Source organism: Martes martes (genome assembly GCF_963455335.1).
Source record: "Martes martes genome assembly, chromosome: 1".
NCBI classification, from domain to species: Eukaryota; Metazoa; Chordata; class Mammalia; order Carnivora; family Mustelidae; genus Martes; species Martes martes.
In genome coordinates, this window is record NC_137888.1 from 203874779 (window position 1) to 203902401 (window position 27623).

General features: G+C 52.0%; 2 protein-coding genes across 3 annotated transcripts in view; one reads left to right on the forward strand and one right to left on the reverse strand.

Annotated features, from left to right (window-relative positions):
• MYO9B (myosin IXB) overlaps nt 1-5188 on the reverse strand; it is an 82920-nt gene extending 77732 nt beyond the window's left edge. For both annotated transcript variants that reach the window (XM_080815127.1, XM_080815126.1), the window contains exon 1: nt 5103-5188. The gene's annotated coding sequence lies outside the window, so the exon portion shown is untranslated. The remainder of the gene's footprint in view (nt 1-5102) is intronic.
• Nucleotides 5189-5325: 137 nt separating this feature from the next.
• On the forward strand, nt 5326-22977 carry HAUS8 (HAUS augmin like complex subunit 8; the record flags this gene model as incomplete). The annotated part of the gene is made up of 12 exons (XM_080815143.1): nt 5326-5546; nt 8181-8245; nt 10833-10888; nt 14750-14831; nt 17462-17554; nt 17670-17764; nt 18371-18436; nt 18542-18700; nt 18890-19031; nt 21168-21309; nt 22293-22487; nt 22833-22977. Exons 1-12 carry the CDS (start codon nt 5518-5520, stop codon nt 22975-22977), a joined length of 1269 nt encoding a protein of 422 aa, XP_080671269.1. The 5' UTR covers nt 5326-5517.
• Between the last annotated feature and the right edge of the window lie 4646 nt (nt 22978-27623).

The window sequence follows — 27623 nt, forward strand, 5'->3', positions numbered from 1 at the left end:
AGCTCACCTGGTGCTGGGTACCTCTCCGTGGGCACGACTCCTGACATGTGCACTCTGGGCAGAGAGGCAAGGGCTGTTCTGTTCTCGCAGTATCCCTGAAAGCCAGCTCTGCACCTGCCTCGTTAACACTTTCCGCTGAATGATTTTCAGACCTTTCAGAAACTTCTTTTGTCCAATCACCTATGGCAGCAGCTGGTCCCGAAGTCATTTTGGTTTATTAACAGAGTTGCTTTTAGATCCCCTCCCGTGACCATGGCAACACTGAGGACAGAGACCTCCGCACGCCTAATTATAAACCTTAGCCAGCCCCCAGGCAGGCACACACAGTCTCCCAGGCCTGGCTCTAAATACACCCCTTGTAATGTCACATGAGACCCGCTCCCCCAGAGCAGGGTCCTTGCCTCTCTATCGTCATCCCAACTGTAAGAACATATGTGGGATCTGGAAGGTTCCTAATGGGATGTTTCCAAAGTTGATGTGGCCAACTTGCCCACCGCCCTTAAGATGTTTATTTTAAAAGAGTAAGACTAAACAAAATGAACTCTATTGGTGCAATTATTTACCCAAAACTTCTTCACTAAATAAGAATGCAATTTGTCCCTTACCCAGTATGAGGGGCTGAAGTGGGTCCCAACCCACCCCCACTCCCCCATTCATTATGTTGAAGTCCTACTGCCCTGCAGCCCAGAATGTGACTGTATTTGGAGACAGGATCTTTAAAGAGGTGATTCAGTTAAAATGCAGTTATTAGGGTGGGCCCGATCCGACAGGACTAGTGTCCTGACAAGAGAAGATGTGGACACAGGCACGCCCAGAGGGAGGACAGTCTGGGGACACATGGAGAAGACGGTTGACTACACGCTAAGGAGGGAGACCTTGCAACAGAAGCTCCTCTCAGAGAAAACCAACCCTGCCAACACCTTGATCTTGGACTTCTGGCCTCCAGACTCACGAGACAATAAATTCCTGATGCTTAAGCTGCAGGGTCAGTGCTTCTTTGTCCCAGTGGCCCTGGAAGGCTCATACACTCAGCAGTGACAGTAATGCAGCGCGCGTGGCGGGGTCCCCTCTTACACATAACAATCCCGTGGAGCAGGGCAGAGCTGGGTTATGAACGAGTGAGTCAGACCCGGACAGCTTATTCATTGCTCCGACTAACCCACAGGCCGAGCCTTTGAATCACTACTTTATTTATCATCGGGTAGGGGCGCAGGAAAGTCTCGATGAGGAAATGAGTAGAACCCAGGCTCATCGGCTGTGTTTCTGAGACATGTCTAATCTCCAAAGCCCTTTCTGGGCCAAAGTGAAAAGAGGTGAAGTGACAGGGCCCGTCGGGGACCCGGTGGTGCTCAGACAGAGCCCTTTGTTCTGCGACTCTGTCCGTCCGGATGAGGGCAGAGAGAAGGGCCTGTCTTGCTCTGCAGGGAGGCCGAGCAGGGGCTGCCTGGCACAGTTGGTTGGGGATGCTGGGCACACAAAGGACTGGTGGATGGGGACCAGTGGGGGAGGGCAGTGCTCAGACGGGGTCGGGCGGCCCCAGAACGTGCTGTTTCCTCCCACGGAATTACGGCAGCTATGTCTTGGTTGGGGAAAAAGCAGAGAAGGACGCACGAAGAGCAAAAGTTAGGCAGTCTGTGCTCGAGGAGCGGCCAGCATCTGCGGCCACGAGAGCGAACGGGAGAAGATAATGTGCCTTCAGCAGCCACACCGATCTGGGGCCCCCGCCAAAGGAGCACTGGAGAAGAGATCTAATACCTCTAATCTCGGAAGAAAAGCAACAGTTTGTTCTGAGACGAGGGATGATTCCTGCAGAAATCCAGGTCAGTCGTAAGACAAAGAGAAAGACAGTGGCATCTGCTGTCCCTGTGAGTGAAGAGGGCCCTGGCTCACCTCTCATTCCTCCTCTGCTCCCCATTCTTGGGGCATGCTGCCTAACTCCCCCTCAGTCCTCTCCCAGGGCTGCCTCCTTTTTGTAATCAGGACTCTAGATTAAGAACTAACCAGAAGGCAGAATTCAGTTGGCAGCCACTCTTCCCCACGCCTGCCCTTCGCAGCAGTTCCCTGGGAGCTGACCAAACACCAAAGACCCACTGAGGCAGAGGCAGGCCTCGGGCAGTAACCAGATTTCACTATGGAGAGGTGGTTCTGTGCCCCAAGAGACACACAGCCACATCTGGGGACATTCTGGGTGGTCACGACTCAGTGGGTGTATGCTATTGGCATCTACTGGGTGAAGATAAGACACGTTGCCTGATGTCCTGTAACAGGTGGGACGGCCCCCACAGCAAAAAGTAACCCAGCCCCAATGTCCATGGTGCCGCAGTTGAGAAACCGTGCTCCCGCAGTTTGGTCTTTGCCAATTTGAGGTTACTAATGATCCTTCGTGTTTCTGGAAACCCCAGGGAGCCGTCTCTGGCGTCACTGCCTGCCTGAGCCTCAGTTTCCATTCGGAGAAAAGAACCAGGACTGCTTGCCGCGGGTTGGCAGAATTGAAGAGATGGGTATAAAAGTGTCCATCACAAAGGATGCTCAACAAAGGGAGAGCAGTGCAGTGATCCGCTCATGCAATTCCCTCTTCCTGGCTTGACTTAACACCTCCGTATCTTTAGAGGCCTAGCTTGGGCCTTGCCACCTCTTCCAAGGAAACTTGCGAGAATCCCCCAAGCCCTGAAGCTTGCACTGGCCATCCCTGATTTGGTCCCACCACCTCAGTTGCTGCACTGACCACCCACTCTGCATTTCATTATTCCAGTGGGAGGGAGAACACCAGAATGTCCCTCCTCCAGGGCATGAAGGCTCATTTCTGTCCCCAGGGCCCAGCCCCCAGCGCTGGAAGGATCAGCACTTGCTGTATTGTACTCCTGAGCCCACGCAAGACACAACTTGGAGGAGACAAGGAAAGGGAAGTGGCAAACTAACAAGCCTCTGTCGGGGACAGAAAATAGATCCTACAGCCAAACAGAAAGGGGACATTCCTGAGTCTCTACCCTCTCCTCTGAGCCAGAAGCCTGGAACTGAGGGAGAGTCTCACTCAGGGATTTCTGACTGGAAAGGTGCAGCTGAAGCTTTGGGAACAGGTATAACGTGCAAAAGCAAATGTGGAATTTGTGGAATTTTCCATGCAAAAGATAAAGGAACAGTAAAAAAGGTCGTTTTGGGATACAAACCATACAGTGGAAAGCTGAACCCAAGTGGGATCACCAGAGTGGAGATTCACTATATAAAACACGAGGGGGCTGTGTGCCAGAGATGCTAAGATTGTCAAGATTGGGTTCTAAACCTGAGAAATGCTGACTGAAGCCAACCCATTCATTTTGCAGGTGAAGAAACAGACAACAAGACTTGATGGGAGGTTGGGACCTCTGACACGAGAGCCTGCCCAGCTGCACTTACTGGGAGACAAGTACCAGGGACATGCAACCAGAAGGTTCCAGTTCTGCTCTCTCGGGGGTGTCCTAGCCAGGGCAAGCCCATACTCAATGTCTGTAGAAGGCACAGCTCTGGGCTCTGATCATGTGCCTTGGGGCAAGCAAGGCCAAAAGCTACCTTCCATAAAGGCCAGAACATTCTGGAAGTAAAGGAAGAAGTTACTCTCTCTGTGGCCCTCTTTACATTCAATCTATCCAGATTCATTTCCTGAATAAGCTATAAACCCAGGCCCCCCAGCCCTTCTGGCAGATCCTGGCTGGACAAAGGATCCCCACGGTTAGGAAAGAAGAGAAATTAATGCTGATTAAAACTGCCCAGTGCAAGGCTCTTGCCAGAGTCGGGCCCATCAGACGATGAAACAACTTCCCAGCCCAGATGCCCAAGAGGCCTCCCACGGCTCCTGGATGCCGTAAGAGTCTGGAGACTCCAAGACCAGAATACTCCTCAGAAAGGTAGGAGCTGGGACCCTTCAACTCTAAGACACAATATCCCCACCAGCTCCCACCTCAGACAAAGAGGTGCAAGAATGGCCTTCCCTTAAAGACCCCCGGCCTATCAGGCGCCTGGGAGAGGAGGGAGAGCATGCCGGCTGACTGCCCCGTGGCTGCGGGCTGCCCTGCCTCTCCCTGGCTGAGCTCACAGCCGCCGGGGGACAGATTTCCTGTATGTCGTTTTACCCATTTAAGTCCAAGGATGCAACTCCGAGGAGGTGGTGACAGCCTAGCACACGCGGGTGTGTGCACACCCACTCCCCTCCCCTCTCAAACCCAGTTCCGGCCCCAGTGAGGTCTGGAGTCTCCTTCCTTGCTCCCTGGGACCCCCCCCCATCCCTGCTGCCGGCTCCAGCCAGTCCCATCTTAGGAGAGTGGCATGGTTTCCAAGTCTGGAATACCAGAATACCAGCCCAGAGGGCACTGGGACTTGCCGGGGTTACCCAGCAGCTGGGGGTGAAGTCAAGAAACATATAAAACAAGAGAAAGGGGGACTCAAAATCCCATGGGCAGCACCCCGACATCTGTATCCTGCTACCCTTGTCCTTTCCTCTCCTCAGCACCCCCCTGAACTGGCTCTCAGTTCTTACCAAGACTTTTCGCTCCCTCTCCCATCCCCCCTTGCCCCCTTCCCCATTCCGTGGCCCACCACACCAGTGGGTTCAGACCTCCAGAATTTGAGCACCCACAGAACCCTAGGCGAGTCCCTCCCCCAGTAGCCATTCGTCTACCCCTTCAACCGAGGGCAGACGCCCCCAGGCCATCCTGTAACTCTTCCCCCAATCGCACCCCGGCTGCACTCCCACCGGCTTTGCCCCACGTCCTCCGCCTGGGCCTCTCAACCCCGCCTCCTTGCCTTTACCCCTCCCAGCCCCGTTTCCTGCGACCCCCCAACTACCACTAAAGCCACGTCCTCTTCAGAGAAGCCGCTCAAAGCCACAAGACCTGTTCCCTCTGCATCCACAAACTCCCTCACCAGTCCCATTCCATCAACTTTCTCCTAAACCGTCCCGCTCCCACTCCGTCTCCTGCAATCCCTTCTCGACCCCCAAGCTCGTTCCCGCTCCCTCGACCCCAGGCTTCGCGCCTCCCTCCATTAACCCTCAGCTCTGTAGCCTACAAGGCAACCCGCGAACGCGAGCTTCGAGATCGAGCCCCCAACCCACGGCCGCCGCCACTCACCTGGGCCTCGGACGCCGCGCGCCGCCGGTCCCGGGCCGGCTCCCAGCCCGGCCGCCCGCCCACCACTGGTCGGGCCGCTCCGCCCCGCCGCGCCCGCCGCTCCCCCGCGCGCTCCCGCTTCCGGGTTCCGGAGGGGCGGGGCTGGGGCGTGACGCCAGCGCGTTACGGGGCGGAGCGCCGCGAAGACCTGCCCCCTCCCAACCGGCTCCGGACACCGCCTCCTGCAGCTGGTGGATGAAACCAAGTGTGAGGGGAAAACAGAGTGGCGCGCGCTCAGGGGTCTCCCGCTTCACCCGCAGACACGCTCCCCGAGGCCAGCGGCCACCCCTTCCATGGCGGCGGAATATGGCCCGGCCCGGGGCGAGGGGGCGGGGACCCGGACTTGAAGAGCCGGCCTTTGAGTTAAAGGCGGGAAATGGCGGATTCCTCGGGACGCGGAGCTGGGTGAGTTGAAGGGCCACGGGTCTGGGTTTTGTGGGTGCCGGCGAGAAGGCCATGGCCGAGAGCTGGGGGAGGTGGGACAGCAGAGTTGGGGATTGGGCATCTGACCCCTTCAGGACCCACCGAGGGTGCACGGGCTCCGGGAGGCGGGAAGCGGCCGCTGCGCATGCTCGGCAGCCTGGGCGCGGAACTAGACTTGAGTCCCCAGTCAGTTGTGTGGGTGCGGGGCGATCTCTGGCTAGTGGCTTAACCTCTCTGTGCTTTCGCTTTCCTCCGCTGAGAAACCCGGCGAATGACGCTGCCGTTCAACGTTGTAGGCCTCGGGTGAAACTTAAGAACCTAGAACAGTCCGTGGCTCTTGAACGTGATCTGTCGCGACTAGTTGCCATTTTATAGTGGACAAGTGCTGGGTTACTAAAGAATCTCCTTTAATTCTCCCAACCCTTCTTTCCTATGCTTCCCCTTTACAGATGAGATAATAGAGGCTCAGGGAGAGAAGGTCATTTGTCCAGGGTCACACAGCAAGAGCAATAGAGACAAGACTTTGGCCATTTGCCCTGTCCCAGGCATGATTCCTGGGCTGGATTTGTTTTATTTGTTCACTCGGCTGATATTCTATTGTGCCAGTGCAAACTGAAGTTTAATAGATCAGCTGAAATCACTTGTGTTTAATCCAGGGACCATTTACCCTGTGAGATTGCCCTTACCCTCTCCGAGGTTTGGGGGGAGGTACTTGAGGCTGGCACAGGTGTAGTGAACCCATCACCCCCGTTTGGTTTGATTCTAGAGCTGTGGCTCAGACCCCATAGGGAATCTGTGCTCTGTCCCTTGCCAGCTTTGAGACTTGCCAGAGGTGACCCGTTCAAACACTCCGGTCCTTTTCCAGAAAACAAGGATAAAGCAGGGCAACGGGGAGGTTTTTGTAGGGTTGGGAGGATTGTGTGAAGGAGGAGAGCTACAGGCACCTAGTGAGCATTTATTTGGTTGGTTGCCTCTGACCACTATGGCCCAGCACTGCTGGGTCTCACTTGGGGTCCTCAGAGTCTGCTGTGAACTAAGCAAGGGGACTGCCGCTTTGTGACCAGGGGAGCTTGTGTTCTGACGTCAGCAGGGGTTACAGTGCCCAGGCCCCGGCCCTGCCCCCAGTCTGCTCCTCTCTGGTTGCTGGTCTCTATTGGTAGCGTCCTGCTTGCCCAGATTGGACATCTGGGACGCATCCCCAAGTCTCCTGCCTCAAGGTTCCCTCTCTCCTAATACATCGAGCTTCATTCTTTCTTCCGTTAAATAGGGGTGAAACACACATAACATCATTTTAAAGTGAGCGATCTAATGGCCTCAAGACATTCACACTGTGCAGCCACCAGCTCTGTCTAGTTTCAGAACATTTCATCAGCCCAGAAGGAAACTTTGTATTCATTTTCAGTCACTCCCCATCCTTCATCTACCCCTCTGCTCCTGACTATCACAATCTGCTTTCTGTCTTACTTTGGCTGTTCTGGACATTTCAGATACATAGAATTGTACGATATGTGTCTGTCTTTTTTGTCCAGGATAATTTTTTAAAAGATATTTTGTTTATTTTTCTAAATAAACTCTACCCGCAATGTGGGGTTCAGACTCCTGACCCCAAGATCAAGAGTCGCATGTCCCATGGACGGAGCCAGCCAGGTCCCCCCAGGATAATATTAAAAAAAAATTTTTTTTTAAAGATTTATTTATTTATTTGAGAGAGAGCAAGCAGGAAGAGGGGCAGAGGGAGAGAATCTCAAGCAGACTCTGCCTCAGCGCTCCATCTCAGGACCCTGAGATCATGACCGAGGCCGAAATCAAGAGTCAGATGCTTAACCGACTGAGCCGCCCAGACGCCCCCATTCCAGGATAATATTTTTGAGACTCATCCGTTTTAGCATGTATCAGTACTTTGCTTCTTTTTTGGGCTGAAATACACTCAGGGTTTTCTTATTTGTTGGCAGGAACATACGACCCATAAAGCTGAAAATCTCTGTTGTCCGGTCCTTTGCAGAGAAGGACCAGTCAGTAGGCTGAGCCCGTAAGCCGGGAAGTCAGAACTCTGCCAGTGAAGCCATAGGGCTGATCAGTTCCTATTTTGACATCATTCTCCTCTGCCCTTGTGCCCTTGGCCTTGGTGCTCCCTGTCCCTGAATGTCCTTCCTCATGGACCTGGGCAAACGGGGCTTTGTCTCTTACCTCCCCTCACCCATTTACGTGTCGGGGCACTCTTCACGTGGCCTGACCGGGAAGCGCTGCTCTTCCCTCTCGGGGAAGGAGTTCCATCTCTCGTTCACCGGGTTATTACCAGGAGCATACAGTGGGCACAATTAACAAAGCCCTGACTTAAGTTGAGATCTTTGAGGCTTGGCAAACCAGCTTACCCCTCTCACTCTTCTTGCTCTGGGCCCTTCTCAGTTTCAGCCAGGCAGGGGTTCTGTGTCTCTGTTCCCGTCAAGGTGACCCTGCCTGGAAGACATCAGCGCGTGGCGGGGAGATGGTGCGGGGTGGGGGGAAGGGGATGCTGGGACTGCGTTGTCCCAAGGAAGCCTGGGCTCCTCGCTGCCTTCCCTGAGCTTAGCCAACTACATAACTACGTCAGCAAGACCCTCTATGTCCCTCTTCTAGGAAGCCTTCCGCGGGGGGTCCCGGTACTCCTGGTGGCACTAAGATGAAAGGAAGAAAAACACAAGGTGAGCAAAGTCGGAATCTAGCTTACGATCCAGTTTCAGTAAGTGCTTTTGGGGAAGGAAAAAACTGGGCCAGAGCAGGGAAGCTAGGGCTCTCTTTCCTTGTAGGGACATCTCTGGGAAGTCCGAGTCTGGTCATCCCGCTCTGTGGCCAGGGGTGTGACAGGACCTGGGGGAGGTCACCCAGGGCAGTGGGCCCTTCCAGCGGCAGGAGTCACAGGCTGTGCGCAGGCCTCGCCACTAGACGTGTGGGTGAGGAGAGCCGGAGCTGGATTCATTAGCCAACACTGGGTTCTTGGTTTCTTCTCTGGAAGCACCTCGGGTGCCTCCACATCTGGTGTCCCTGAATGGATCTGCAGTCACTGTTCACAGCCTCCCTTGACTCTTGGCAGTGCCGCTGTGGGCAGTGGGCTCGAGGATCTCCCTCCTTGGAGTCTAAGCCTCTGATACAAAGAGCTGTTTTCTTCAAGTGTTCTGCGTGCCATTTTGCGTTTCTGAGAACTTAGAGCAGGCTTCTGCTTCCGAGTGGCTGCAGGGTCCTCTGTTACAGCCTGGCTCGCCGATCTTGTTTATGACCTCTAGTATGTTTACACGTGGTCTAGCTCTGGAACACAAATTATATCCTTCGTCGTGCCATTGCTTCTCTGGAAAATCCACTGCTGTTCAAAACAAATACGTACGTCCTGGTTTCTGGAAACTCAGCTGTCCAGGGAACCCCAGGCCTTTGATCCTTCCGGAGGAGCGAAACCCTTTGCCGATGGCATCGGACTAAAAGCAGCATCATTTCCTGTGCTTGAAAATGGAGGTGTCCTTTGCCCTGATCCCTCGCCGGACATCCAGGGGTAGACCCTTTGTGAGTTTGGATTTTCTCCCCTGGGCCCCACCTGGTCTTGGCCTTGACCCTTAAGCACCTCCTGCCTGATTGTCCAAGCCCACTCACCCTGCAGGCCTGGCTCTTCCTTGCCTGGTGCTCGCTCCGGGCAACCACTAGCTCCTTGTCCAGCTTCATGCTGCCCATGAACTATGGGTGCACCTCCTTTCCACTGAGGGTTGTAGCCGCACCCCCAGCCCCAGCGAAAGATGACATCCTGGCATGAAGATCCAGTTGAAATCACCATGTCAACCAAACTGTCAAGCCATGGGACATTAACCATGACCTCTTCCTGGGTCCCTTCATGAGAAAGGGAGAGCCCCAAGCTCTGGAGCTACCTAGAAAAAGTGTAGAATGGTGCATCTGATGCCTGGTCGGGCACCTGCTCCCTGCTGGGTGGTGGACTGTAGTCACCAGCAAAGCAGACAGAAGTCCTGGCCCTCGTGGCGGCTGGAACAGAAAGAGTGGAGGCTGAGAGGGAGGTGAGTGGAGCTGAGAGGGAGGTCCCCTCAGGGATGTGAGGCCTGCGAGGTGCCTGGAGGTGCTCAGGACCTGCAAGGGAGCCCGTTCTCAGCCACCAGCGGGGAAGCCCGCCTGGAGGACACAGGATGTTTCCGGGGAAGCGTGCCTGCAAGTGCCGTGTTCAGAATGAGCACCGGGAATGGGTCAGTGGCCTTTGGAGCAGGGAGACTGCAGTGGTCTTGCAGAAAGGGGTTTCTCTGGTGCCGCGGTGATTGTGAGAACCACACTGGACAGGACTGGGGTTCCGGAGAGGGTAGAGGAAGAGGAGCTGCCATTGTAGAGGGGAGTAGAGGTGTAGGGGGAGGTATAGGTGGGGAGTGGGAATACCAGGAAGACCGTTGAAGAGAGGAACTGGGGGAGGGGGTTTGCCAGGGCAGTGGCAAGCACAGAGGCCCCTCCACTTGGTGGGGCCAGGATATGACCCTGAACTTGGGAGGCTGCCAGATGCTGAGGTGGGAGGGTCTTCCGGGGCTGCTGCTGTCTTCCCAGTGAAGCAGTAACTGGTCACTAGCTAACTGGGGGGACCCAGTGTGGGGGACGTGGGGGGGAGAAGGTACAAGGGAGGACTGGGGAGAGGGGTTGGGAATCAGAGCAGAGGACTGTGGGTGATCACTTGGGCCATTGTGAGAAACCCCGTCATTGCAAGGCAGGCATGGAATGGGGGGGGACCTGGGTTGGGCTGTCACCAAGGTATATGACCCTGGTGTTGAGCGTGTCTCCCGAGAGGCCCTGAGCTAGGTAAGGGCATAAAGAGGCATGAAAGCCCTGTACCATGAGTGGGTCATCCACACGGGCTGGTGAAGGACGGGGTGGTCGGGGTTCTGACCACAGGGAGCGAGTTGGAAAGGGAGGGTGTGGGGAGGGGCGGCCAACAGGCGCCCCCCTGCCGAAGGTCTTTTATCCTTCCCTGCCCTGCCCCTGAATCCACTATCTGCTTTGAGCCCATTCTCTTATAGCCTGGAGACTTGTAAACCGTAGGTATCTCACATGTTCTCACATACATTAGATGTCCCATGCATGCTCGAGGGTGCTGGAGCCTGGGATCTGAGAGGAGCAATGGGGAGGAGTGGGCCCCCCCCCCATTCCTGCTGTGGATCTGGGAGAGCACATAGGACCTGACTTTTGATGATGGGGGGCGGGGCTCCTCACGCTCCGCTCTTGCCGTCTTCTTCTAAACCAACAGTGTGTCCCCCGCAGGTGGAAGAGTCGTCGAGTCCCGATACTTGCAGTACGAGAAGAAAACCACCAAAAAGGTAACAACGTCGGTTTGAATGGTCTGAATGGGGTTCTGTCGGACTTGGAATTCTGACCCAAGTCGCCTGGGCCGGGCACAGCATGGTCCTAAATCCCTTTTGCAAAGACATGATCTCTATTGAAACCTGAGATTGTTCCTTTCAACCCGATAATCCCTTTCTGGATTCTGTCCTGAAGCAGCGCTGTCGGGTGCCCAGCTCACAGTCCTGGCCTTGGCTGGTGCTTAGAAAAACACCTGCAGGGTTTTAAAGGACTGTGGGGAAGAAACGACGGGGCTGAAGCACCCAGTATTGGAGACAGAGTTTAGTGAACTATCCGTAGTAACACCACGAAAATCATGCAGCCATTGAAAATGATGGGACAGGGACATCTGGATGGCTCAGTTGGCTGGGCGTCTGCCTTCGGCTCGGGTCGTGATCTCAGGATCCTGGGATCAAGTCCCACATCGGGCTCCTTGCTCAGTGGGGAGCCTGCTTCTCTCTGCCTGCCATTCCCCCTGCTTGTGGGCATATGTGCTCTCTCTCTCTCTCTCTCTCTCTCTCTGACAAATAAATGGATAAAATCTTTAAAAAAAAAAAAAGCAGTGATCTACAAAGTAGAAAATAAATTAAAAAAAAAAAAGAGGGGCGCCTGGGTGTTTCAGTGGTTTAAGCCTCTGCCTTCAGCTCAGGTCATGATCCCAGGGTCATGGGATCGAGCCCCACATCGGGCTCTCTGCTCGGCAGGGAGCCTGCTTCCTCCTCTCTCTCTGCCTGCCTCTCTGCCTACTTGTGATCTCTGTCTGTCAAATAAATTTTAAAAAACAAAACAAAACAAAAAAAGAAAATGATGGAATGAAGCACTTAACGACACAAGCACCTGCTTTGTGTGGCATTTAACAGAAACACTCAGTAGATGACCCAGTTACGTATCTTGTTTCGTTGTGCACATACTGAGAAGGTGGAGAGATGGTGTTATTCCTTCCATTTTCCCGAATTTGGTTTATGGTAAAATTCAGTAAACTATGAATTTCTGCTCCCTACCTTTTACTCTGTTAGAGTGGAATGGCAGGTTCTTAATAAGGTGACGGAAGGGGCGCCTGGCTGGCTCAGTCAGAAGAGCGAGCTGCTCTTGATCACGGGTCGTGAGTTCGAACCTCACGTTGGGTGTAGAGATTACTTAATAAACAAATAAACTTAAAAAAATAATGATGTGACTTAAGCTCCAACTTGAGGAAAAAGGAAACCTTTTCACAAACTGCTGTCAGTTCTTGGGGGTGAATTATTTTAATTATTATTTTTGTTTTTTAGAGAGAAAGCAAGAGAGTGCACTTGAGGGGGTGGCGGGGGGAGTGGAAGGAGAGAGAGAATCTCAAGCAGGCTCCACACCAGATGCAGGGTTCCATCCCACGATGACCCTGAGATCGTTTCCCGAGCCTAAGTCAAGAGTCAGATGCTTAACTGACTGACCCACCCAGGTGCCCCAGACTTAATTTTTTTTTTTTAGTTAGTTTTTTTTTAAGTTAGTTTTAGGTTCACAGCAAAACTGAGTGGCAGGTACAGAGATTTCCCATATAACCCCTGCCACCCTCTCCACCCAGAGAGGTGCACTTTGACATTTGAGGAAGCTGCCTTGACCCATCACCTAGAAGCTGTGATTAAATTTGTTTTTTTGTTTGTTTTTTAATTTAAGATTTTTTTTTTTTTAATTTGACAGACAGAGATCACAAGTAGGCAGAGAGGGAGGAAGCAGGCTCCCTGCTGAGCAGAGAGCCAGATGCGGAGCTCGATCCCAGGACCCTGAGATCACGACCTGAGCCGAAGGCAGAGGGCTTAACCCACTGGGCCACCCAGGCGCCCCTGTTTGTTTTTTAATTTAAATTCACATGATTTACTTTGTTGAAGTGAGTTTCAACAAAAGATCACAGTCCCCCCTTCTAATTTTAGCGTTGCCTTGTAAACTTGTTTACAAGCATCCCTGTGTGTCTGCGTGCTCTTGTATTTTTGATTCCTACGAGCTTGTCTGTTTTCTTTCTTTCTTCCTTCTTTTTTTTTTTTTCATCTCTTCAGGTAGAATTTACACAGTTAAGTGTCACTCTTTAGTACACGGTTCTGCGAGTTTTGACAAACTTATCCTGTCACAGACCCACCACAGTCAAGATATGGCACAGTCACCCCCCAACCCTTGGCTCTCCCCTGAAGCCAGCCCCACCCTCATCCCAGCAGTTACCTGATTTCCATCCCTATAACTTTGCCTTTTCTGGAAGGTCATTAAGAAGGGGTCACACAGGATGCAGCAACCTCTTGCATGTGCTTTCACAGAAAGGAGAGGGGGTCCCTCCCTGGGTTGCCTGTCACAGTGCCGGTTCCTTCGGGTGGCTGAGGAATGTTCCCCAGGGTGAGCAGGCCATGGTAAATGGGCGTAGCCATTTATCAGCGAAGAGCATTCGGTTTGATTGTCGGTTTGGGCCATGGTGCACAAAGCCATCTTATACATTCTCGTGTGGGATTCCGTGTGGACACGCTGTCGTTTCTCCCAGGAGAGGAACAGCAGGTAAGTGTAGTTTTGACTGGCTTGTGGGAAACTGTGCAGCCATTATCCAAAGTGGCTGCAGCTCTCTACATTCCCAGCAGCCCCAGAGGAGAGTTCGGTTGGTACTTTAAGATGGACTGAAGCCATTCTAGTGGCTGTGAAGTATCGTCTTGTTGTGGTTTTAATTTACATTTCCATCACAACTAATGGTCTTGAGTATCTTTTCATGTTCTTATTGGCCAGTCCCGGCTCTTTTGCCATGTTTTTTAAAAAAAAGATTTTTTTAAAATTAATTCATTTGACAGGGAGAGACACACAAGCAGGGGGAGTTGGAGAGGGAGAAGCAGGCTTCCCGCTGAGCAGAAAGGCCGATGTGGGGCTCCATCCCAGGACCCTGGGATCATGATCTGAGCCGAAGGCAGAGGCTTTAACCAACTGAGCTACCCAGGTGCCCCGAAATGTGATCTTTTTATACGGACCCTCTATCCTGCAATCTTGCTAAACTCACTTGTTTGGTTTCTTAAAGATTTTGCTTATTTATTCAGAGAAAGCACATGCATGCACAAGTGAAGGTGAGAGGCAGAGGGAAAGGGAGGGAGAGAAGCCCATGTGGACTCTATGCTGAGCCCCGGGCTCCACGCAGGACTCGATCTCACGACCCTGAGATCATGGCCAGAGCTGAAATAAAGATCAGATGCTTAACTCACTGAGCCCCCCAGGCACCCCTTTACTTACTGGTTTTAGTAGCATTTGGGATTTTCTTCGTAAATTGTGTAAGAAGAGAGGTTTTTCCCTTCCTTTTTAAGCTGTTTGCCTTTTATTTCTTATTCTGAGACCCCCAGTAGGAGGTTGAATCAGAGTGGTGTCTACACTTTGAAATGTTCTTGCTCTTCACAAGCTTTTCTTTCTGCTCGGATGTTGTTGTAATGGCTTGTGAGCTCCTTGCATTGCTTGTTTTGTTTTTTTTTAAATAAGTTTTGAAGATTATTACTTGTACAGAAACTTTGTTTTTCCTGATGACCGGAGGAATATGTTCTTTGCAAATACTATAAAGGATACAGAAAATCAGTCACCTGGCATCTGCCATGTCAGAGCCAATCGTTCCAATTTTAGTATATGTGCTGCCGAAGCGAGCACTGTCAGAGCCAATCACTGGCAAACATTTTGGTGGTTCCCTGTGTTCTGTGCACGTGGGGGTATCCTTTTGATTAGGTTGTCCCATTTCTATGTAATTAAATGTCAGAACTCTACGTCTTTCCCTGGCCTCAAAGTGATAGCAGATACAAACTGCACACACCGTGAAGACAGGTGTCTTGTCCCCTGAATCCTGTCATGTGCTCACCTCACAGACTTCTGCAGCAGATGCGGTGAAGACTGGTGGGAAGATGCCTGAAGGGGGAAGGAAACTCCACGTGCTCCAGAAGAGCAAAGGTATGTAAAGATGGAGGGAGGGTGTGAAACAGCTCTGAAACTCCGTAAGTGAGGAACGTGGTGGTGGATTTGTTTTCCAGTATGCTAAGGGGAAACTCCCTCTTTCTTTCTGGAAAGTATCAGAAGAGTGTCTGGGTAAGGACAGGTCTGAGGCATGTGGGGAGCCCGAGGGGAATGGCCGGGGAAGAGAGGAAGTTACTTCCTGTGCGGCATCATGGCGCTTCCTTGGTCATGTGACCGTTTCCTGGGTGGAACTCTGAGAGCGCGGCTCGGGGGGGGCCTGTGAGGCCTCATCTTCCTGCCTCTCACCACCTTGGGTTAGGTCTTCCTCGTAATGTTTCCCCTTAATCGTCCTAGAAGCCGTCACCAAAGTGATATGCAAAACTTGCAGTTTGCTTCTGATTGTAGACATAAGTGTGTGTTGTAAAACGAAAATCAACAGCAATGGAAAACGGAAAGTGTAGACAAGGAGGGTGGATACTCGCTCATGAGCTGCCACTTCGATCACTGCTGTGTATGTGGTGTTCAGTTGTAGTCAGTGTGCTCGTTCTAGAAGTCTGGGAAGGCCCCTCCCTAGAGTCACACTCCGCCAGCCCCTCACATGTGCACTTCCCCAGCAGCACTGGGCCCTCTTTCTCATGAAAGCAGTTCACAAAAAGCAAAACTGTTTCTTGGCCCGCTCCTCCTTGTTCAAAGTGGCAACAACTGTGAGTCTCAGGAAAAATTAAGTACAGTTGACCCTTGAACCACATGGGTCTGAACTGCATGGATCTACTCATATGTGGGGTTTTTTTTGTTTTAATTTGCTTTGTTTATTTAACAGAGATGCACAGCAAGAGCAGGAACACAAGCAGGGAGAGTGGGAGAGGGAGAAGCAGGCTTCCTGCCAAGCAGGGAGCCCACTTTGGGGCTTGATCCCAGGACTCTGGGATCATGACCCGAGCCGAAAGCAGACGCCTAACAACTGAGCCACCCAGGCGCCCCGATATGTGGGATTTTTATAATACAATACTATAAATGTATTTTTTCTTACGATTTCCTTAATATTTCCTTTCTTTTTTTAGCTTACTTTATTAAATGAATGACGTTTATAGTACACGTAACGTGTAAAATACATGTTCATTGACTTTCTGTTCTCAGTAGGGGCTCTAATCAATAGTAGACTAAGGGTCGCTAGCCTTTTGGGGATTGGAAAATTACTGATCATGGTTTTGGTGTTTGCCCAGCGTCTGCGCTGCTCCTTAACCTGGGCATGCTCCACGTGCTGGGGCCGGCTCTGTAGTCTTTGCTCATGCCCTTGGGTCTGGGACCACGCATCCAGCCAGGAAAGCCAGTGTGCGGCCCAGAAGGGTCGGAAGTTGGGTCAGCCACATCTTAAAATCAGGGTTCTCCCCCACGGGCGATTCAGACTTAGAAATGTCTGGACACATTTGGTTGTTGTGATGGGTGGGGAGATCTGCCACTTGTGTCTGATGGGAGAGGCCGGGAATGCCCTTCAATTGCCTGCCACCCCTGACACAGCCCTGCCCCGGAGGGAGATGCAGCCCCAAATGTCAATAGTGTCAGGGCTGAGAAACCATCATTTAAACAACCACAGGGAGCGCCTGGGGGCCTTCGGCTTGGGTCATCATCCCGGGGTCCTGGGATCGAGCCCCACATCAGGCTCCCTGTTCTGTGGGAAGCTTGCCTCTCCCTCTCCCACTCCCCCTGCTCGTGCTCCCTCTCTTGCTGTGTGTGTGTCTCTCTCTCTGTCAAATAAATAAGTAAATAAATAAATGTTTAAAAAAAAACAACAACTACGAGACTGGAGAGAGACGGCCAGTTTGAGTTCCATCGTATTTCTCGAAGGAGACACTGTACATGCGCGTGATAGAACACATAACCTGCACAAAAGCAGCAGCAGTAAAAAGTCCCGTGTCCCACCTCGGGTTTCCATCCTCTTACCCAGGAGGTCAGCAGACTCCTGTTCACTTAGAATTTTTCGAATATTTCAATCCAGGGCCTGATACCCTACACATCACTGTGACGCCGCTCTGTTAATTCCCACATAGCCCTCTTTCTCGGCCGCACGGGCGTTCCTTCAACCCCTGGCTGCCGCCTTGCTAACAACAGGGAGGATTTCACGTGCCATCTGTTCGTTTCGCGGCCCCCTGGATCCCTGGCTGGGTTGTAGCCCGCCATACCCCACTGCCCATTTTAGGGGGCGTCAGGCATAACTTCACATGGTTAAATAGAGGGTAAAGATGAAGGGGACCCCCCCCCCCAGGGAAGAGGAACAGCCCAGAAGCTGCTGGAGAAAGAAGGGAAAAGCAGAAGAAAGAACGGGTGCGTGGCAGGTGGCAGACCTCTGTCCAGAACACGGTGTTTTTTACTAAGCTAAGCAGCAAGGCGTATTCGCCTCCCTGGGTTGGAGAGCCTGCGTCTCTCTCTCCTTCTACTCTGAAATAGATTCACCTTGCTGGCTGGGAATTTGCAGAGCTGCTTCAGCCCACTGCCCACTCCCCTCACAAGATGCTGGCTTTTTGGAAGCAAAAAGCTCGTAGTGTTTGCACAGAGTTGCCTGCGTCCCGCCATAATGCGCAGGACCTTGCAGACTGTGCTGACCTCTGGGCTTCTCACTGGGCCCGCAGACAGCAGTGGAATCGGGAAGGGCGACCTGCAGTCCACGTTGCTGGAAGGGCACGGCACCGCCCCGCCAGACCTGGACCTCTCGGCCATCAACGGTAAATCATCCACCTTGGCCCCCCCACTCTTCTCCAGCTGGGCCTTACAGTATGCCTCGGGGCTGCCGAAGCGTGCTCTGAGTTCTCACCTTCCAAATGCTCTTCTCGATCTTAGACAAGAGTATGGTTAGAAAGACTCCGCAGCTAGAAAAGACAATGTCAAAGAGAACCGACTCATCATCGTTTTCTTCTTCACAGAGAAAGAGCCCGGTGAGTGTCCGAGATGAAAGGGAAGCTGTGGAGTTAGAGATGTCCGATGTTAGCTCCCCAACCACCCCACCCCAGCCGCCCCCAGCACGTGACACGCGAGCCCCGAGGCTCTAAGATGGAACAAGGCAGCCTCACGTTTTAGGGAAAACCCAAGACCACACGCATCCTCAGAATATTCGTAGAGTTTAAGTTGTCCCAAATACATGTACAAGTACATGTGGTTACGAAGCCGAGATCATGTGAACAATGAGGTTTCGGGCCTTGTTTGCTGATACTATGCCCTGGGCCCCAGGGGAGGACAGCTGGGCTGGGGTCTCACGCTGGGGCGGGAGGTCCGCCTCCTGGCACTGATTGCACGGGACTCCCCCAGCTGACCCGGACCAGCCAGCTACGGGAAGGGCCTGGACCACCCTCTTCCTTCTCGCAGGGCGCCCAAAAAGACAAAATGAGAAAAGAGAAACAGCGGGTTGACACACAGGAGAGAATCATCAAACTACTGAATTAAGTCAGGTTTTTGAAGGTTGGGTTTCTGCCCTTCCGGAGAGGAGAGAGCTAGGCTTATACCAATTCCCTGGCAACCAAAAATGTTGTTTTCGCCTCCCCAAGGACCTATCGGAGGCGATGGAAATGATGGAATCGCAGACGTTGCTCCTCACCCTGCTGACCGTGAAGGTGGGGACAAAGCTCGCTCGTGCGTGACGTGGGCAGGAGGAAAGGCTTTGCGAGGCGCAGGGATGGCATTCCCTCTGGCCTGAGCTCCTGTTGTGCGCTTGACAGATGGAGAACGGTCTCGCTTCATTCGAAGAAAAGGCAGAGAGAAATTTATTAATAATGTGTAAAGAGAAGGAGAAGCTACAGAAGAAGGCCCACGAGCTAAAGCGCGAACAACTTCTCACTCAGCGGAAGCGGGAGCTGGCAGACGTCCTTGACGCTCAGGTCAGCGGCCATGCAGTCACCGCGCTGCACGTTCCGGGGTGGGGCGAGCCCGGCAGGGCGATCCGAGGGAATGTGGACGGGGGCTGTCCCTGCCGCCTGGCTCTCACTCTGTGGCCAGCTTTTGGCACCACTGGGTGCTGGTATGGGACTGGGTCTTGTGTCCTAGGCCTCCTTCCCTCCTGCCTGCAGATCGAGATGCTCACCCCCTATGAGGCTGTGGCCAAACGCTTTAAGGAGCAGTACAAGACATTCGCCACAGCCCTGGACACCACGAGGCACGAGCTTCCCGTGAAATCGGTCCACCTGGACGGGTCTGGGCAGCAGTTCTTAGGTAGGAAATGGGGCGGCTGCCGGGCAAGGGGCAGAGCGAGCGAATGGCCGGTGCAGGTCGGTGCTTATCGTGTGCCGCCTTTATCCCTTTGTGTCACGTCATAGCCTCCTCTCAGTAGATGGTGTGTCCCTCATCAGATGGCAGAGGACGGGGGTGGAGGGGGCTGGCAAGGCCACGGTTTGTCCGGGGTCGTGCCCCGAGTAAGGACCGAGCTGGGATTTGAAGCCAGGTCTGTGGACCGGCCCAGTAATTTCCATCCCTGCCAAAACACAGTCCTGGGGATTGGCTGCTGTCCCCCAGGGCAGGGGGTTCTCTTCAGAGATGCTGATCCTTACCCTGTCTTGTCTTCTTTTTTTTTTAAACGTAATCTCTACACCGAACGTGGGGCTTAGAGTCACAAAACTCAAGGTCAGGAGTTTCATGCTCCACCGATCAGGCCAGCCAGGTGCCCCAGCCCCGTCCTGCCTTCTATGAAGAGCTGTGGGACCCCTCTGTGGCATAGGGTTCCCGCCTGATCCTTCACGGGAAGAAGTCCACATGCATGCTTGATCTTAAAATTCTCTTCAGAGCAAGTGTCTTTTTTTTTTTTTTAATTTTATTTATTCGTTTGACAGAGATCACAAGTAGGTAGAGGCAGGCAGAGGGGTGGGGAGAAGCAAGCTCCCTGTTGAGCCGGGAACCCAATGAGGGGCTCGATCCCAGGACCCTGAGATCATGACGTGAGCTGAAGGCAGAGGCTTAACCCACTGAGCCACCCAGGCACCATAGAGGAAGTATCTTCCCAAAGCAAGTTTTCAGCCGGCCTAGGGTCTGGTTATTTCCAGGCAGGGTCCTCATGAGCCATCTAAATACGTCTTGTTTGAGGCCGATGTAAGTAAAGGATCGCCACCTAAAATCAGGTGGACATTCCCTCCAGAACTTTCCACAAACGCAGTTCAAGATCACAAAGGCCGTTGCTCTGTTGATAATCTCAGACACAGGTGATTTTGATCCAGCTTTTCCCAGTCCGGAGTAGCAAGGGGATCACACGCAGTCTTGAAGAATGAGCCTTGTGGAGCGATTTTCTGCATGCAGGTGTCCGGTTTTATAATGACGGCAGTGAGCTGCACATCTGCGACTCTTGGACTCCGTCCCTGACAAGTGCTGTGGGTGGCGGCCAGCAGTTGGGATCGGGTTACAAAGGAGCCCGTGGCTTCTGGAATTAATGACAGATTGGGTGGCTCAAAACACTAGAAGTTTATTCCCTTCAGTTCAGGGGTCCCGCAGTCCAAAGTCTGGGTGTCAGCAGAGTTGGACCTCCCTGGAGGCTCAGAGGGAAAATGCATTCCGTGCCTCTCTCCTGACTCCCGGTGTTGCTCCCTGTTCTTGGCATTCCTTGGCTGGTGGTGGCGTTGCACCAGTCCACCTGTGTCTTCACACGGCCTTGCTTCCGAATTGCCCTCTGTTTCGAAGGATGCCAGCTCACAGACCTCACTGTAACCTAGTGATGTCAGCACAGACTCCTTGGCCAGTAAGGTCACGTTCGCAGCTACTTGGGATTAGGTCCTGAACGTGTCTTTTGGGAGGAGGCAGTGGAGACCAGAACGAGGAGTATAAGAGCGTGAGTGTTTGTGGAAGAACCCTTATAACGGGTCTCAAAACCTTGTGGTGGCGGGTTGTGACTCAGTGTGTGTATGGTGTGGCATGTCCAGAAGTGGGGAGCTGCTGCTTTCTTTAAATGCAGGCTACGCTCTCAAGGATGAGAGGGGCAGAGATGCTGGGAACAGGGAATGGGAACCACAGGTTTGTTTTTAAGTTGCTTGCAGGACAGACTTCCTTGGCCTTTTGCATTGCTTTCTTTTGAGGATGTCAAAGTGACCTTCCAGGTCCGTTCCAGCGACCGCCCGGCTGGCGGACACACCTGGCCTATGATCTCAGGCCCCCATGATCTGCGGCACTGGGCAGGTGCGGGGAGAGAAGCGGTACCAGCACATGAATGTTGTCCCCCGTGACCCTCTCTGCCTTTGAGCTCTTCAGGATTCCAGCATAGCACACGAGCATTCTGGGGAACGAGAAGAATCCAGTCAGCCTCCCAACTAGCGTCCCTTGCTCCAGGCACTGTGAAACCCTTGGCTGACCGCCCCTTTCCCCCTCTAGACAATTTGCAGCGGGAGTTGACGACCACATGCCATCTGCTGGAAGAACTGGGGATCGGCAGTTTAGAAGAAAACATGAAAGCTCTGGACCTGCTGAGCGAACTCAAGGAAATGACCCAAAAGAAGGATCTGGAACTCCGAAGGTATTGCAGAAAAGATTTGAAGTTGGGAGCAGCCGGTCGTGCTCCGGCGAGTGGGCAGCTCTGGTGTTTGCAGAGGCTGGGGGTGTAGGGGCCCACTGAGGCAGGGAGAGGGGAATGGGCAAAGCACCTTGAACTCAGCCCAAACCCCCGTGTGTGTTCTCAAGAAGCCACAGTAGAAAGGGGTCTCTAGCATCACCTGCCCTGTACTTCCCCAGAGTCGCAGCATTTCCGGTGCCCTTGGGTGGGTCTGCTCATGCTTGAAACATCTCCTGGGGTAAGGGCTTGGGGTGATCTTCTTGGAACTTGTTACTGGAAGTATAAATTCATAAGAAAAGGCACGGATCCTTGGTTTGGTTTCATGGGTTTCACGAATGTGGGCTCTGAGCAAGCAGCCCCCAGGCCGCAGTGCACCCCCCAGCCCGCTCCCCCAACAAGTCCCCTCGGCACCTTTCTCACTGTTGAAGCTTCCCCCCCGGGGATTTTTTTTTTTTTTAACCTTGGGGCTTTCCTCTTCATCTTCCCCCCAAAAATCTCCTTTTGTTCTCCTTTATGATGCTGAAATATGCTCTTCGAAATGTCTAAAAACATTGAAAGTTACTCCTAAAAAAGAGTTGCCACCTACTAGGACATTCCCTTCTTGTGTGCGTGCCCTCAGGGGAACTCCACATGCACCAGAAGGTTCCAGATCACAAGGGTCACAGCTTTAGCTGGCCAGACACACTCCTTTAGCATGTATTTCCCTGCTGTCGTTTACACTGTGTGAGGCCACGCGTCCGTTCGTGGCATGGTTCCCCAAATACCTGGTGGATAAATGACTCTTCTTTTGCGCCTGCTCAGTCCTGTTCTTACAGGCCTCTCCGAGCTCTGCTCAGATGTGTTCTGAGTCGTGCACGCTTCCCCAAGAGTGCACGGGACGCAGCCCGCTTCTGTCTGGCCCTGGGCGGAGAGGCTGAAAGTCTTCATCCATCCTGTCCTTTCTGCAGGAGCTTCGCCCAGGTGCTGGACCTCTCGGCCGAGGCGAGTAAAGAGGTGGCTTTAATCAACCAGGAGGTCTGGGAGGAAGCCCAGGGCCTGGAGGCCCCCAGCCAGTGGTACTTCAACCAGGAAGGCGCCGGCGGGGAAGCTCCAGGGGAGGTCCGGACCCCGCTCCTGTTGGGCGCCGGGGAGCCACACACAGCGTGAGTCTACACGCCAGCTGTGCCCCACCCACCCACCCAAGGGGAGACCTCCCTGCCAACCGCTGGGAAGAAAACCCGGCCCCTCCCCCGGCTCAGCGCACACGTGTGTGCCGCGGCCGCGCGCGTGTCACGCTCTGGGAGCTCAAGCACTTCAGACACTACTTTGGCGATGTAGCTATTTTTGTACAAGCGTATCAATCACTTGATATTTAAAGAATAAAACTTGTGCAGTCAAGCGTTGGTTGCCACATCAGGGGCCAGGAGAAGGCTCGTGTTGTCTCAGGTTCTTCTGAACTGCGGCTCCTCAGTCTTGGGACTCCTGGGACGTGAGTGTTTCACTTGCAGGGGGATTTCGTGTCCTGCCGTCCCCGTGGTGCTTGCCCCTTTACCATCCTGGAGCAAGTTCGGAGTCGGCCCGCCGAGGGAATTTCCCCACCCAGGCCAGGGTCCCAGCGCTGTTGCTGGAGGCGCTGCCGGGCTCTGGCCCTAAGCTGCAATCTACGCCCCATGCCTGGTGCGGCACAGGGGATCGGCCCAGCCAGCCCGCAGCTCCTGTCTACACTGCGTGGGCTCCGGCCATCCGGCTGCTTCCCAGGTAGCGTGCCTCCGTGGATGTCGGCTGGTTCCCTTTTACAGGCCTGTGTTACAGTCCTGGGTACAGGAATGTTCCCCGGAGAGGCACAGTTCCATTGCCGTCATGGGTCCCAGTAAAAGAGACGTGGCCACTGTTGCTAAGGCCGCTCAGACAGGCAGGACTGCTCTTGTACAGCTTCCGCCTTTGCCCCGCAGTCTCTGCCCACACTTGACCTGTAATCCTGTCAGCCTGCACATTCCCAGCCTCTGCGTCTCTTCAGAGCCTGCTCTGGGGCTTCCCACAGATCTCCTGGATCGGAGTTCCAGAAACTTCTCTCCCACCCCTGACCCCTTTGTCCCCCACTCGTGTGCAGAAAACGTTGGGTCCACAGGAGGGGGCACCCAGGAACCCCGGTCCTTTTGTCAGTATTTTCCTGCACTTACCAGCCCGCTTACTGCCCCACGGGCCATCTCCCCCGGCTTTCAACAGCCAGTGTTTCCAAGGCCCATTCCAGTTTCCTACTGAGCTGTCCCTCTGCAGAGGGGAGCTCTCTGCCTGCTGTTGGGTGTCATGGGGGATCAGCATGTTCCCCGGTCTGAGGGAATGGGGCTCGGCTCCACACGGTGGCAGGTTCCACTGCAGTTCCCTTACAGCTCTCCGGGCGTCTGCGTATACCACCGGGTGAACAAAGCCTGTTCAGAGCCCCAGTCTGTTCCCATCAGGTCCCATTTGTAGCTCCCCAGGGCTACCAGCCTCAATCTCCCTCGCCAGCGAGGACCCGGGGCTTCCCACCAGGGAACCTGCCACGGAGCCATCTGTAGCTCTGTCTTTCGCGTGTGCAGATGCAATAGTTCTTGTAGGCATTTTGTGTGTCCGTAGGTGCGAGGGCACTTTGTCGACATTCAGCACATTTCTGCATTGCTACAGAACCCCCATGTCCACACATGGCCCAGGAGGCCACCCTGAGTGCGGACCCACTGAGCCATCCAGGCATCCTTCCTTTGATATTTTAAAAATAAACCTGTTCTGGGGCACCTGGGTGGCTCAGTGGGTTAAAGCCTCCGCCATCCGCTCAGGTCATGATCCCAGGGTCCTGGGATCGAGCCCCGCATCAGGCTCTCCGCTCGGCAGGGAGCCTGTTTCCCTTTCTCTCTCTGCCTGCCTCCCTGCCTACTTGTGATCTCTGTCAAATAAATAAAATCTGGGGCGCCTGGGTGGCTCAGTGGGTTTAAGCCTCTGCCTTTGGCTCGGGTCATGATCCCAGGGTCCTGGGATCGAGCCCCGCATCGGGCTCTGCTCCTCGGGGAGGCTGCTTCCTCCTCTCTCTCTATGCCTGCCTCTCTGCCTACTTGTGATCTCTGTCTGTCAAATAAATAAATGAAATCTTTTTTAAAATAAATAAATAAAATCTTTAAAAAAATAAATAAAAATAAACCTGTTCTGATTAAATCTTAGTTCCTTGTGTACTGGGGAAAACTGAAAGTCGTGTTACAATATCATGACTTCTAGTAAGAAACGGGTTTGGTCTTCCCCCGAGTTTCTGGCAGAGCTCCTAAAACTCTTAGAATTTACTAAATGATGGGAACAGTAAAGGTGTATTTTGCAGTTAATGAGGCGACTTTTGCAAAGACCCTAGGTAACGTAAGGATGGGGAGAACCAACCACGTATTTAGGGGGGTTGGAACTTTGAGGCCTACCCTTCCCCCACCAGATCCCCCCCCACTTCTGGGAGAGGAGAGGGGCTGGTGATTGAATTCAGTTGCCAGTGGCCAGTGTCATCAGTCACACCTGTGTCATTAAGCCTCGATAAAAGCCCAAAACGATGGAGTTCAGAGAGCATCTGGTGTGTGAATTCATGGAGGTGCTGTGAGGGTACACACCTGGGGGGGACATGGAAGCCCCATGCCTTTCCCCTATACCTTGCCTGATGCAAGTACTCTACTGGGCTGTCGCTGGGTCCTATCCTTTTATATTAAATTAGTAATCAAATGAGTAAACTTTCCCTTAGTTTTGTGACTTACTCTAGCAAATTAATGGAATTCAAGGGAGAGGGTCATAGGAACCTCTGATTTCTAGCCCATTAGTCAGAAGCACGGGGGACAACCTGGACTTGTGTTTGGCATCTGAAGTGGAAGGCAGCTTTTTGGTACTGAACCCGTAGGCAGTGGGTCTAATACCATCTCCATTTTCATAGTGTCTGAATTAAGTTAAATTGTAGGGCACCCAGCCGATATCTGAGAATTGCTCAGTATTGTGAGGGGAAAACCCACATTATAATTGGTATCAGAGGAAGATTTGTGTGGTCTGACATTTTTTCTGAACAGCCAGTCCTGAGCCCTGGAGGGAGGGCTCGCCGTGCAACCTCTGTGTACCATGGGACATATGTGCTCATAAAAGGTTTCTATTGGAGGAGGATTAAAAGGTAGACAATGTTTCGTGAATGCGCTCATCTTTTCTTCTTTCCCTCTTCAAATACAGTTAGGCTGAGGATAAAGAAAAAAAAGGTTTATTCAAACAGGATGGAGGGAAATAAAACCACATCATTATATCCATTGATGCTGAAAAACCATTGGGCAAAATGCACACCCTTTCATGATAAAAACAAAAATCTGACTGAGGGAAACTACCTTAATAGGATAAAGTCCATCTATGAGAACCCACAGATCACATCATACTCAACGGTGAAAGACTGAAAACGTTTCTTTCTTTTTTTAAAGTAGGCTCCATGCCCAGCGTGGAGCCCGATGTGGGGCTTGAACTCACGACCCCGAGATCAAGACCTGAGCTGAGATCAAGAGTTAGACGCTTAACTGGCTGAGCCACCCAGGTGCCCTTGAAAGCTTTTCCTTTAAGATCAGAAACAAGGATGCCCACTGTCACCACTTTCATTACACATAGTATTATGGAAGTCTTGGCCAGGATAAGTAGGTAAGAAAAAGAAATAAAAGACATCCCAACAGGGATTGAGGAATTAAAATCCTGTCTGTTTGCAAATGACATGATGGTACACATAGAAAATCCTAAAGCTTCCACAAAAAACCCAAACCAAACCAAAACAAAACAAAACCCAAAGAACAACAATAAAAACAACAACAAAAACCCCAAAACCATTAGAACTAGTAAATGAAATCAGCAAAGTCGCAAGATACAAAACTGACACTCAGAACTCAGTTGGGTTTCTATACACTAACAATGAACAAAAAGGAAAAGAAGAAAACGATTCCATTTGCAACAGCATCACAAAGAGAAATACTTAAGAATGAACTTAACCAAGAAAGCGAAAGATTTGCAAACTGAAAACTACAGAATATTACTGAAAGAAAGACGATACAAATAAATAGAAAGACATCCATGTTCATAGACTGGAAATCTTAATGTCATTTAGATGTCAATAGTACCCAAAGTGACCTATAGATTTAATGCAATCCCAATAGCAGTTTATAGAGAAATAGTAAAATCCATCTCAAAATGCAATACGGAGCCTCAAGGGACCCCAAATAGACAAAATAATCTTGAAAAAAGAATAATAAAGTTGGAGGTCTCTTCCATCTGATTTCAAAGCTTACTACAAAGCTAAAATAATTAACAATATTGTACTGGCATAAAGACAAGCATGTAGAACAATGGAACAGCACAGAGATCCCAGAAATAAGCCCTCACATGTATAGTCAAATGATTTTCAGTAAGGATGCCAAGACCAGTGGGGCGAGGACAGTCTTTTCAACAAATGGTGCTGGGAAAACTGGTTATCCGCAAGTGAAAAAAATGAACGCTTAGTACGGTATACAAATAGTATCTTAAAATGATCAAAGACCTAAATATAAGCCCTAAAACGATAAAACTCTTAGAAGAAAACAGAGAGAGAGGGGCGCCTGGGTGGCTCAGTGGGTTAAGCCTCTGTCTTCGGCTCAGTTCATGATCTCAAGGTCCTGGGATGGAATCCTACACTGGGCTCTCTGCTCAGCAGGGAGCCTGCCTGCCTCTCTGCCTACTTGTGATCTCTGTCAAATAAATAAACAAAATCTTTAAAGAAATAAAAGAAAACAGAGAGAAATGCTTCATAACATTGGATTTGGCAAGGAGTTTCCAGATGTGACACCAAAATCATAGGTAACAAAAGTAAAAGTAGACAAAGTGGACTGCGTCAAAATGTAAAATTTCTGTGCATCAAAGGACATGGTAAACAATGCAAAGGCAACCTATGAAATGGTAAAAAATACTCTGAACGTATATCTGATAAGGGACTAATATCTAGAATACACAAAGAACATCTATAACTTAACAACAAATGTCCCCAAATAATCTAAGTAAGAAAGGGACGAAGGACTTGAATGGACATTTCTTCAAAGGTGATATCCAAATGGCCAACAAACATACGAAGATGCTCCACATCACTCATCATTGTCAGGGAAATGCAAATCAAAACCGCAGGGAGATCCCACCTCACACCCTTCAGGTGGCTACTGTCAAAATAACAAGTGCAGGCGAGGACCCGGAGGAGTTGGAACCGTTGAGTACTGTCGGCGGGAATGTAAAATGGTGCAGCTGCCGTGAAAAACAGT